The sequence below is a fragment of the Pyrus communis genome, chromosome 15 (assembly GCF_041283825.1).
Source record: "Pyrus communis isolate YQ-2024b chromosome 15, ASM4128382v1, whole genome shotgun sequence".
Lineage (NCBI taxonomy): Eukaryota > Viridiplantae > Streptophyta > Magnoliopsida > Rosales > Rosaceae > Pyrus > Pyrus communis.
Genome location: NC_142579.1, coordinates 8,922,907 through 8,936,380, shown reverse-complemented (window position 1 = coordinate 8,936,380; position 13,474 = coordinate 8,922,907). Strand labels below are relative to the sequence as shown.

The window sequence follows — 13,474 nt, the reverse complement described above, 5'->3', positions numbered from 1 at the left end:
TGGATATAACCGCCAGAAATTGTGTCGGATATAACTGATAGAGAATAAATTAAAACCAATAGAAAATAAATTAATAATCAATAAATAAAAGCATTATCTATCGGATAAAATCGACAGAAAATATATAAAATCGACAGGGAATATATTAATAATAACTAAGAGCTTTCTCTGTCGGATAAAACCATAAGAAAATATATTAATAATAAAAAAAATATGAAAATGACATGAGAGCATTCTCCCTTCTCCTTCTCCTTCTTGTTGAGTATTCTTACCCAACATGCTTGAACCAAATTCTGCAGCTAATGAGCAAACCAGATTGAGCTAATAAGGTGCACCATATTCTTCAATTCTTCAAGACATACTCATGAGAGATTAAGACATCAACAACGTTCAACATTTAGCAGCATCTCTTCCCTCTTAACACTTCTACAACAAAAAAATAAGGAGGAAAAATGGCGCACTCTGCCAATACGCTTGAACCAAATTCCACATCATCTGTGTTGGCATCATCCTCTTCCTTAGCCTGAAAAAACACGACACTCTTCTAAACACAATTACTGATTGTGAAAATAATTTTGGAGTACTCGAATAAATCACTTTAACGAAAAACTATATTTTTACACTAAAATATCAATTCTGGTACTTTCACTTTACCTTTTATTTTGTCTTTATCATTAAAACTCAAAGTTTTCAAGCTCTTTTCATTGGTTTTCTTTAAAATTTAGTATAAATTATCTTATTGTTTTTTTTTTTTTGGTCAAAAGTACTTTTTATTACAAAAAAAAACTTTACAATCTGACAAAAGCCCAAGGCTAACATATTAACATCCAAAAAAAAGGCCACAACAGACCAACACATCCCAAAAGCTAAGATACAGGCCCAAAACGCAAAACACGAACACCGAACTTAGAAACTTCTACCGTCTCCTTCGCCGCCAGAGGTCATCCCAAGCCGTCCAATTCCTCTTGCACAGTCAAGCAATACCTCACCAAATGCCACATCAAACTCCAATCTGCTACTTGTGCACAGCCATACAGTAAGGATAGCCAGCAACCAAACAAGAGAAGCCAACTGTCGAGATGAATTTCGTGGAGATCCACGAACGACACTGCCGAAAAAGGCAGATAACAAGAAGAAAGTGGTGGTGTTGGAAACACCCGAGCCAATGAAGCTACTGGAACTCTACACATAATCTCAGTAGGTTGTATGGTTGAAGATCGAAATATGGATGAACACATAGGATAGATACCGTCTGGGAAGGAGAAACCGGACATAACAGTATAACAACCAAGGCTAAAAAATGGTAGGAGTAAGGAAAACAGATAAGAAGGAAAGAGAGGGGAGGACGACGATCGACCCCGATCGAAGCTAGGGTCGGCGCCACTGGTTTTACTGAAATTTAGAGGCCTCACACGAAAGGGTGAGAAAAACTCTCAAAAAGGGAGAATGACTCTCACTAGAGAGAGAAAAACCCAGGTTTAAAAAAAAAATAATATAATAGTCTCTAATTATCTTATTGTTTATATAAAATATAATGGAGAGCTGATTAGTTCTCTGAAATATCACAACAATGAAAATCAGATATTTGAATTATTTTTTTTAATAAAATAAGTCCCTAAATTCATTAAAAATTGTTAATTTCATCCATACTATTATGTTCAAAGCTATTTTATCCAATTTCTCATCAACTTAAATCACTTGACGCACTTTAGAGTGTAATACCGTCATTTTCTCGCCTATAAGCCCTTCACATTTTATATAGATTGGCAATCTAATGTCTAATTTACCCTCCAAAGTTAACTCCACATACTATTTCTTTATGCAAAATTTCTAATCTACCATTCAATGGCCATTACATACAAGTAACGTAACTTAAATTGATGAAAAATTGAATAAGTAGCTTTGAATCTAATATTAGGGATGTAATTGACAAATTTTTATAATTCAATAACTAATTTTTCTGAAAAAAATAATAATTTAGGAATATAATTTTTACTCAAATGATAATTCAATGATTAAACTAACAGTTCATCCTATAAAATAATCTATCACTTCATTCTTTTTTGTTTTCTATACCTTTAATTTTGAGAAGAAAAAAGACCACCACCGAAATAAGAAACATCTTGAAATGTTCATCTTAAGTTGTACATATTTATGTAAAGACGCGTGGAAAGTTTTGATTTTGTTAGATTGAGAGATTCTGGGAACAATATCAATTTGTTGTCACTCATGATGTCCAACATGTGACTCAACCGGTGTCACAAGCGCCATAACAGAAAAGCAAAGAAAATGAGCCATCAATTTTCTACTTTTCTCAGGAACCAATGAACCATCCATCCAACACACAACCGTTGATTACTGGACAGTTGAAACCGCTTTTGATGGTAAGGTGGTAAGGTTTTTAGGTTTCAAAAACAGTCTTTTTTTTGTAAGAAGTATCAATTATATACTTTTTATAGAGTACTTTAAATGTTTTTCCAAGATCTAATTACATCTTTACTAATAAATTAATTCTAAAAATTATACATATACTAAACGCCTAACTTTCCTGTTAATTCCTTCTGTGTCTTTTTTACTGTTCTTTTGCCAGTGTTATTCCTTTTTTACCCTTCAGTTGTTATGTAAGTTTAGCTTTTTGTGTATATTACACAGTAAAATACCGTTTTTGTCTCTGCTGTGCGATAGAAATCTCTCTTTCTTCTTGTTGTGTGCTTCCAGCATCTTCCACTTTTCACTTTCCTCTTCTTTCCTTTTCTTTCCGTTTCTCTCATCCTAGAACGGAAGAACGATGGAAAATCAGGGTTATTCCATTTGCTTTCACAGATTTCTCGATCTCTCTTGAGCTCCGGATCCCTAGCCTCCGTATGAAGGTTCGTTTCTCTCTCTCTCCTACAGAATCCTTGGGTTTCCTGGTGAGTTCTTCGGCATATTTGTTTTGGGTTTGGTTTTTGAATTCTCTTTTCTTTGTTCAAATTTTTGTGATTTTAAAACCTCTCGGTGGCTACAGATTTCATCGGCTATTTCATCAGTTTTTGGATTCGATGAGGATCGGTTTTTTACCCACGAAATCTAGAGTCTTCTGGTAAGTTTTGTGACTTTCTCCGTGTTGCTGTTTCAAATTTTGTTTTTGTGGTTTTCGATGTTCACATGGATTTTTTGTTTGAATTTTGTATTTGTGATTTTGCGGGTTGTTTTGAATTTACAGATGGCTTTTTCTAGGTTCGGTGAATTTACAGGGGAGAGGGAGAGAGAGGCCTGTTGATTTAAACTCTTTTGCTAAAAGCTTCTAATTCATCCTTTATTTCTTTTTTCATCTGGGCAAAATTTTTGATGGATTTAAAGTGGTTCCACAAAACCTGCAAAGTGGTTCCACAAAAATCTGCAAAGTGGACGTTATGTTGCTTGCAGCAGTAGATTGTTCTTGTGTTAAAGGACAAGAACTATTTTGTGTGCAGTGACTGCTTCAACCAAAAAACTTTTGCTCATGTGTTAAAGGATGTTGGCATCTGTTATCCAAAACAAACAAGTATGGGATCGCATTTTTTTGTGTGTAAATAGTTGATCCAAACATGAATTATCAAGGTGGAATACTAGGTTAATCATTTTTGTATACTAATAAGGCATTTGATAATGTCTTTTCTGTAAGTTATATAAATTTTGACAGCTTTGTAAATATATTTATTCCATTTTCTGTTTAGTATTTATAACACTTTGCATATTTACATGTTAAAACATAATGTTATAGTTATGTGCGGGTAAAATTTGCTAGTATTTTTACTAAAAGCGGTTTCAACAATTTTAAAAATGCTTTAGTTGTCATTCAAGTATACACGTTATTGGCAATCCAATTGAAGCATCATCACCTTTGAACAAGAAAAGAAAAGGGCGGCCATCTGCTCCCTATGTGACATTATATGCATTTTTACACCTAGGAAGTAATAATTTCAAAACTTTAGTCCACGTTTGATGTCTATGATTAATAGATCAGTGTATGGATATGTAGAGGATAAGGGCTATATATCAAGAAAGGCAAAACTTTGTTCTTTGGCATTCGAGAATTGTAACTGGAGTTGGGAAGCTATGTAACATTGAGGGACAGTTCCCTGATGCTTCAAAAGCAAAACATGATTTGTTATGTTGCCAAAATTTTATGCACATTGCAGTGGTTTTTTCGTCAGAATATTGTACTATAGGGAGAAGTTGCAGCGAGTCCGTCTTCTTTTCTTTTATTATTTTATACAAAGTGACCACACAGAAAAACCTAATAACCCTAAACAGATATTCACCCGCCGCCTCCACCACCGCAAAATTGGTGGAGATGACTAGCGAACAGAAAATCCTAGAGAAACCTCCGTAGAAAACAAAACTCAAACCCATCTTTGTCTCAACGCCGATGAAAAAGAGCCAAATCTGCGGATCAAGATGAGCCATACCCATTCCGGTCGAAGTTTTGGAAGAGTTTGAGTGTAAAGCCCCAAATCAGACGTATGATACCTTGAAATCTGGGGAAAAAACCCAGAGGCATCTGTATCAAAACAATGGCCCGAGCATGCTACTACTTGTATCCCCTTGTCCAAACGGGTACACAATATATCAGGATTCCCAAACCAAACGAGCTGCATATCGTAGCCATGGCATATGCGTATGCTCTCCAAGGGTATTTGCTTTCTCTCATCGCATTGAACTCAGCAATGAAGGTAGAAACAGTACTCAGGCAACCCAGAAATCCAAATTGTATGCCTGTTACAACAATGTCGCAAGTCCTAGTATTCACCTGCACAAACAAATAGTTCTGCGCGTCAGATTTTCTATTAAAAAGGAAAAAACCGTGGGCATGGATCAAGACAATGTATTACAAAGGTAATGCAGTTGGAAAAACATTGCAAAAGAAAATAGTACAGTTCAAGAATTCCCCAAGAAGCATTAAAAACCTCGACGAGAAAAAAAAAAAAAAAACCCAAAATAACAAATTTAGCCGTTTATAATATGACAATTATATGTGAACTGTACGCTTCCTGGACACGAGACAATAACACACGAAAGGTAATGGTGAGGATGAAGTCATGGAGTGGATGTGGACAGAGATCATATCATAAGAGCTTACTGCTTTCTTCACAGTAGACAGGGCTGCCATTACACAAGCTGCAGAAACATTGGCAATTAAAGTACCAAATGGAACCCATTTCAACAAACCCGTCGTTCCTAATCCACGTCCATTAAGCCGGGCTAAGAACCACCGGATCCACACACCAAAAGGTCCAACTATGCAACCCAACCATAGTTGCGCCTCGCTGCTGCTACTGTTAAATTCCTCTCTTAACTGTATTCCACCTATACTCCACAGAGAACTTAGCATCAGCAACAACACTGCTAAAGCTACCAAGTGACGCTTGTAGCTGTCAACCCTCCACCTCCTTCTAGAGCTGGTAATACCACAGACTGAGTTCCTCTCAAGAATCTGCCTAAAACCCTTTGCTGTCTCTACCCCAAAAATGATGGAGTAGGCCACAAGAAACAAACCTGACATCCGTCACATAAAAGAGGAGCTCATATTAGTCCTGTGATTTGAGCTACATTGGATTTGTGATTTACCCATGGATAAGTTTCGAATAGGCTCAAAGAAAGAAACCAGCTAGATTGAAATGAAATTTAAATATCCTGCTTGCCAAAGCGATCTACATGTCTACTGCAGCAATTCTTTAGAATATGACATCTTACCTATCAAAAAGCCGAGCACAGCAAAAACCCAATGTCCTTCAACACTGAGTTCAACCATTTTCTGGTTCCAACCACTGAAAGTTGTAAGGCTTCCCAAGTAACCAGTTGATAATCCGATGACCAAATAATCTGACACATAGGATATATCTCCTTTGAAAACAACACCAAACCACCCCATCAAGAAAGAGCCAACCTACAAAAATGCATTAGAAACAAAAATTTGAGTTGGAACATCATTTCGGCATCACAACCCTTAAGAAATATGGCATAAAAAAATTTAAAAGATGATGGGAAAAAAGTATGGAAAGAAAGGTCTTAAGAAACTTGATAATACTTCGGTGATCATCGTACTGTGTGCATCACAAGTCCCTCCCAATACTCATAAGTAACAGCTTTACAGAAAACATGTTTATTAACACAACACTACCGAATAAAGGGCATAATCATTTGTGTGTGTGTGTTCGTGTGCATGAGAGAGAGAGAGAGAGAGAGACCATATTAGAAGGAAGATCAAGGTAGAGAATGGTTTCGTCGCCTGTTACACCTACAACTCCAGGGCCAAACAATTTTTGCAGAAGATATCTCGTTAAGACCTGCATACTGTAGCATGTCAAATAATCTATTTAACATCTAGGTATCCAGATTTGAAGAAAGATCTAAGAAGATGTATTACAGTGACATATTCAATTTTTTCAAGACAAAACAGAAATATGAACATGCCAGTGCATGATCAAACATTTTTGAGAACATAACTTATATAATTTTAGAGTACAATAGACCGGATACAATTTGTCAGCTTACCAATTACACAGATTTTCCACCAAAAAAAAAAAAAAAAAAGAAAAAGAAAAAGAAAAAAAGCAAGAAAAAGTTCGCAATACAATTTGCCAAACGAATACAACAACTGTTGGAAATTCAATACCAACAACAACAGCTATAAACCCAACACATATTAGGACTCAAACAAAATGTACATCGGTATATAGTAAGAAACAGAGTTAACTGTGTTACCCCAAGAATGCCAAAAACTGCTAAATGAGTCATGCATGAACCATATTCGAAGAATTTTGGCAACCTTATTGTATTTTCCTGCATATCAAAAGAAAATAATTTAAGTTACTACCATGATTCAACAAAAAAAAAAAAAGAAAAAACTCTTAACATGTTATGATCAATGAAAAAGAAAACCAAATCTCCTGTCCATGTTCAAGGATCTCCAACAAAGATAATATACACTATGAAATGTATCAACCGAAGGCTCACTAGCGTTGGGTCCTCGGATATGATCGCATCAGTGGAAAGAGGAGATATGATTTCCTCTGGCAAGGGAGTGACAGGGGAAATTCCTTTGGATGCAACAGGGTCACGACCCCAGAATCCATAGGATTGCAGTTGAACATCCTCTGAAGGAAACAAGCAGACGCTGCCACTCTCACTGTGCCTGTTGCTGTGAAGAGCCCGATCGCCAATATCTCCTGCCTCTGACACACATTCACTTTCATTGTCATCATCTATTTGAGAAGGCTGAACATGTGATAAACTTAAGGACCGCCTCCTTAATGAAGAAGTGGCTCTGCTTGTTCGATCATTGGATACGCTTCGTCTGAGTTCAGTGTCATTAGTCCCACGGTACCCTTCCTCCATAAGCACAGCACTTGATTTCTCTTGGAGCGACTTCACAAATAATAACAATAAAATCCGAATGTTGATTATTCAAAGAGCTAAAAATGAGAGGAACAAATGCAGTAGAGAAAATAATGCAATTACTGTGCTACAAGCGTTGAAATGCTACACAAACAAACTCCGTGTGTCAAAATAATCAAAGGATTTGTATACAAACAAACGGCGACAACTCCTTCAGCTTCAATAAGAATAAGCCAAGATCTCAAAAACCGAAAAAAAAAATACATATCAAGTATAATGACAGAACTGCATACATAAGCTCTAGCAGCCATGACATGAGGAAAAAGAAAGAGAACCGATTCGTCAAGATTTCCACAAAAGCCAACAAAAGAGTACTGTTACACTGAGGAATTTTGTTTAACCACAGAAAAAAAAAATAATTGCTCAAGCAAATGCAAAGGCCCGCCAACTAAATGAATCATAAAGTAAATTTCAGTGCCAAACAAATCACAGAATGTTTCTCAAAAAAAAAAAAAGACAAATCATCACAAAATCCCAGCCCGGTCTAACATTGTCATGGATTTCAACCATCCCAATAGCAGCGCCTGATGAAGTTAGGATCCTGACACAGTGACATCTGATTATAACTAAGGTCCAAAAGGGACTAAATCTTTTTGATTTATACTAGGTAGCAAATTGAACAAGTTGGGACCCAATAAAAAGTTGTTTCATAACGTCAAATTAGAAGCAGTAACTGTTTAATAAGCACTCAAATCTCATTTCTCTAAGGACGTGTCCTCCACTAAAGAACCCAAAACATAAAAACCCAGAAAAGCAAAATGATTACATTTTCATTGGTTGTGAACTGTTAAATTATGCACAAACCAATCAGCAAGCGAAACATTTCAGAACCCAGAATTATCAAACAATCTCATATTCTAATAACACAAGTTTAAGGTGCAAGATAGACGCATTGAAGTAAAATTAATACGAGCTTAAAATAGAAACGAGAAGAAAACGTCAAAACTCAGAGAACTTGGAAGATTAAAATATAGAGAGAAAGGGGAGTTTAAGGTACCATTGATTCTTTGAACGAGGAAAGAGGTGCCCAGAATCTATGAACGCAGAAACGCGAAAGGGCGAGTTTGGTGTTGAATGGCGGCTGGAGAGGTTGAAGGCGGCCGCAATGGGAGGAAGACAGAAAAACAAATTAAGCAGAACAAAAGATGATTGTGGGATTGAAAAGTCGAAGTCGGAAGGTTCTGAGAGAGATGAATGGAGTTTTGGGAGGCAGGGCACGTTTTGGTTTGGCGTTTGCTACGTGAATAAAAGATCGACTTTTGCCTTTATTTTACTATTTCTTCTTTTTATAATTGGTTTGAGTATTTAATTGTCTTGTTAAATAAGTTAATATAAAATATACAATTCAATTCACTTCTTTTCTTGTCTTTTCATTATTTAATTGTCTTTTATATAAATTTAAATTACCTATATGTGTGCGTCTCCTGATTTTTTTTCAGCTAGCGGGTCCCTTTAACAGTAACGCTCGACTGACTAAATTTTTCAATCAAATTTTATAAATTAAACAAGTTGGATATTGATGATTTGATTATTATTTAAGTGTTGATTAACGTATTGATTTCATATAAATGAGACATTATTTGGTTTGCAAATTTGATATAAAAATTTGATCTCTCAAACATTATCCCTTCTTTAATGTAAAAATTAAAAAAGATGAACACCCACGGGAGGAAGGCATGTGATGTAATGTAACACTCACAAAAATTCCTCAATTTAAATAAGATGAATGAACACTTGGAAGAATACGGTAAAATGCGCGTAACTGAGGGATTTTTTAATAACTATTTCATTACAAATTTATTATATCTCATATAAATTAGTGTTAAACATATGACATAAAAATATTAGTTAAGTAATACATAATCCTTTTATTCATTAAAATACTAAGTGACACAACTTAATTGGACAACAATCGAAAAAAATAAGCAAAATATAACATGTAAAATACATATTCTTTGAGCAGACGACATTATCTACATTAAAAGGAGATGGGGTGGGCTTAACCTCATATTGAACTAACAATAATATTGGTCAAATACCGTAGTACTAAGTAGCAACATGTAAAATACATATTAACATAGCGATAATAACTAATATTTTAAACCGTTGAAAATGGATAAGCATAATTAACACCAGACTCGAGATTATACGGCTACAATAACTCATGGGTACACACTAATAGTAAATTTAATATTATATTAATATTCAGTAAATAGATATTGAAAATGAAATGGTTCTTAAATAGGGGATAGGATTCTCTCCAGATCCTTTTTGTGGGAATTCGGAGAATCGATCAATCGTGTCTATTCATTACATCATGCGGTTAAAAATTATTTAAAATTTAAAATTAAATATAAATAGTATTTAACGAAAATTGACCGCACGATGTACGATGAACAAACATGATTCATTGATCCCCGGATCCCCACAAAGAGAATCTGGAAAGGATCCTTGTCCCTGAAATAGTCCTTAAAATAACCTTTTTTGAATTGTTTTATATATTTATTCTCCTTTTCTGTTTTCTCCGTCTCTTTCACTTCTTGCTATTAGGTTGTAACTGTTTTGTTTAAGGGCTTAGCCTTTGAATCCGAGATTCCCTTTCGGATAATTTAGATAAAATTTAGAGACTTTAATGACAAACTCCCGGTACTGTTCACTTTAACGAAAAACTATATTTTTACACTTAAATATCAATTCTGGTACTTTCACTTTACCTTTTATTTTGTCCTTATCATTAAAACTCAAAGTTTTTAAGATCTTTTCATTAGTTTTCTTTAAAATTTAGTATAAATTATCTCATTGTTTTTTTTTTTTTTTTGGTCAAAAGTACTTTTTATTACAAAAAAAACTTTACAATCTGACAAAAGCCCAAGGCTAACATATTAACATCCAAAAAAGGGGCCACAACAGACCAACACATCCCAAAAGCTAAGATACAATTAGGCCCAAAACGCAAAACACAAACACCGAACCTAGAAATTTCTACCGTCTCCTTCGTCGCCTGAGGTCATCCCAAGCCATCCAATTCCTCTTGCACAGTCAAGCAATACCTCACCAAATGCCACATCAAACTCCAATCTGCTACTTGTGCACAGCCATACAGTAAGGATAGCCAGCAACCAAAACAAGAGAAGCCAACTGTCGAGATGAATTTCGTGGAGATCCACGAACGACACTGCCGAAAAAGGCAGATAACAAGAAGAAAGTGGTGGTGTTGGAAACACCCGAGCTAGTGAAGCCACTGGAACTCTACACATAATCTCAGTAGGTTGTATGGCTGAAGATCGGAATATGGATGAACACATAGGATAGATACCGTCTGAGAAGGAGAAACCGAACATAACAATATAACAACCAAGGCTAAAAAATAGTAGGAGTAAGGAAAATAGATAAGAAGGAAAGAGAGGGGAGGACGGCAATCGACCCTGGCCGAAGCTAGGGTCGGCGCCACTGGTTTTACTGAAATTTAGAGGCCTCGCACAAAAGGGTGAGAAAAACTCTCAAAAAGGGAGAATGACTCTCACTAGAGAGAGAAAAACCCAGGTTTAAAAAAAAATATAATAGTCTCTAATTATCTTATTGTTTATATAAAATATAATGGAGAGCTGATTAGGTCTCTGAAATATCAACACAATCCAATTGAAGCATCGTCACCTTTGAACAAGAAAAGAAGAGGGCGGCCATCTGCTCCCTATGTGACATTATATGCATTTTTACACCTAGAAAGTAATAATTTCAAAACTTTAGTCCACGTTTGATGTCTATGATTAATAGATCAATGTATGGATCTGTAGAGGATAAGGGCTATATATCAAGAAAGGCAATCGTAGATGGTGGGTTACTCCACCGTTCCATGACGGGAATCGGGGCCATCACAGTTGTGTGGAAGGACAAAACGACTGAAGACAGAGCTCCATCCACAACACTCGTGGAAAGTGGGTTCCTCTACCGTTCCCTAACAGGAATTAGGGCCATCGCAGGTGCAGGGAAGTAAGAGGATGAGAGAAACATGAATAAGGAAGAGGATACGAAAGGTTAAAAGGGTGTCTACCACCAGCCCTAAGCAGAAGCTAGAAGCCTGCTGCTAGAAAGAGGGTAAAGTTTGGGGTTTCTTCTAGGGTTTGAGAACGAGATAGAGAATAAGTATTTCTTGTGCACAAACATTCACTTGAGGAATAAGTTCAGTTTTGGATAGATCAGAATCAACTGTATATTATTTTCGATTTAAGTCAATCTAAATATCGACAGACCTACTCAGGGGCAAGGGAGTGAATCTCTACGAATGATTTCGGTGTTGGCGCTTTAAAGGTTAGAGTTGCTCTTCATATATTGCCCTCCAATTGTTTCATAAAATGCCTCAAATAGAAGCTTGGGTTGTTGGCCAGTAGGGCAGGCTTGGATTTGCCAGCAACCCACGTGGATGTTATGCGCGCAACACCTATGTTGTTTGCCGCACCCTTCCACTCTTATTATTTTTAGTATACTTGGACAAAACAACGTTGTTTTGGACCAGATTACTTTATAGAAAAAATTAAACAAATTATGTAAGGCATCTTTTACCAAAGAACCATACCAGCATTGGCTTATAACAAAAAGAAAAGAAAAACAGATCCGTATCAAACCCCAAGAATTAAGAAACCCAATTCCAGTTCAAATTGTCAAATCCCAATTCTACCAAGCTCAATCCCTAACAACCAAACTCCTACCACTCCGCTCCGATGATCATTCTAACGACCACCTAAATTCCATCCTTCAAATTCCAAAGTAAGTTCTTCATAACTTATTCAAATTAATTTCTATTTTTTTTAAATGAGTTGGTTCAAAAAAATGTTTCTTTATGAATAATTAAATTTGATGATTGATGTGGATCATAACATATAGTTTTTATTTAGATGAATTGATATGTGTGTTTTAGTGTTTGTGTTGATAAAGTGATGAAAGTTTTTATTTGGATTATTGAATGAGTTAAGTTTTGTGTTGTGATTGGTTTGTATGACTTTATCAAATTTGAGTAATCCATAACAAAATTGGTACACTTCGAATTATACAGTTATGTTACGATATTATAAAAAACAATGTACAAATACTACCATGGACTATCCGTGTAGTTCAAATTCAAACGAAAGTGAGTTAGAAAAATTGTGGCTACTATACTGGCGAATCTTGGAACTCGACCTTCGATGTCAGATTATGAGCCTAATATTAGAGATCAAGTCCGAAGAGCTTATCTACAAAAAGAGTATTGTCGGCCTGTACTAAAGCCTTTCCACAAAGACTTTTTTTTGGAGTTCCTCATCTCTTTCATTCCGATTGGTATGATGAGTTTCATTGGCTAGAGTATAGTATCAGCAAGGATGCCGTGTAACCATGTGAGTGCCAATAAATATGATTTATTGATTTCTTGTCAATCAATTAACTTGGTTAACAAGTTAGTTGGTGTTGAGGAAATTATGGAATCTTGTTTTAATTAAGATTTGGAGTCCTTATTTTGTGCAACTAATCAAGAGGCCTTATTTGGTTAGACAAAATATCAATATCAATTAGGACTCTAATGTTATCCTATGATTTGGCAAATCCCCACTAATCAGTTAAAGGCCGGATTAGTGGGAGTATTTTCACTATACATAGGCAGGCCTTGTTTTCACAAAATATATGTTCAATTCTGAGCAAACCCTATTATTGTTGGAGCACTTCTGCTTGCTGAAAGTAGAAGACTCCTTCAAAACCCTGGCAATCATGGCTTTTTCTTCCTCCAGTTTATCTCCCTTTTATGTCAGTTTGGTTTATCGTATTCATGATCCAAATGTCTTGTTGTTCTTATGATTTCAGAAATATCTTAATACAGTACCAGAGCAACACAACAAGCTTAAGTCTGATTAATAGGTAATTTGTTAAATTGAAAATTTGTAGATAAATAATATTACAAAAGCATAATTTGTGTTTATTGTTCGGTTTAATATCTTTTCTAATCAATCATTTGAGACTTCATAAACATGCTTCCGCAATTTTGTATCAAAATTACATAATTATTAAGTTTCGAGCACTGGCGTCA

The 13,474-nt window shown here is 35.5% G+C and overlaps 1 protein-coding gene and 1 long non-coding RNA gene across 3 annotated transcripts; one reads left to right on the top strand and one right to left on the bottom strand.

Moving 5' to 3' along the window:
- Positions 1-2,660: 2,660 nt before the first annotated feature.
- Positions 2,661-3,707, top strand: LOC148690493 (uncharacterized). Of its 2 annotated transcripts, none has more exons than XR_015956604.1 (3): positions 2,661-2,912; positions 3,008-3,082; positions 3,456-3,707. It is a non-coding gene; the product is annotated as an uncharacterized LOC148690493 (long non-coding RNA). The 2 variants fall into 2 exon arrangements; XR_015956603.1 differs by lacking the exon at positions 3,456-3,707 and adding an exon at positions 3,206-3,431 and having other exon boundaries at positions 2,662-2,912.
- A 421-nt stretch (positions 3,708-4,128) lies between these two features.
- On the bottom strand, positions 4,129-8,640 carry LOC148690492 (uncharacterized). The gene is made up of 7 exons (XM_088687020.1): positions 8,420-8,640; positions 6,982-7,392; positions 6,730-6,807; positions 6,213-6,311; positions 5,719-5,911; positions 5,105-5,520; positions 4,129-4,774 (listed from the first exon to the last, which is right to left on the bottom strand). The coding sequence occupies exons 1-7, from the start codon at positions 8,420-8,422 to the stop codon at positions 4,556-4,558; spliced, it is 1,419 nt and encodes a 472-aa protein (XP_088543146.1). The 5' UTR covers positions 8,423-8,640; the 3' UTR covers positions 4,129-4,555.
- Between the last annotated feature and the right edge of the window lie 4,834 nt (positions 8,641-13,474).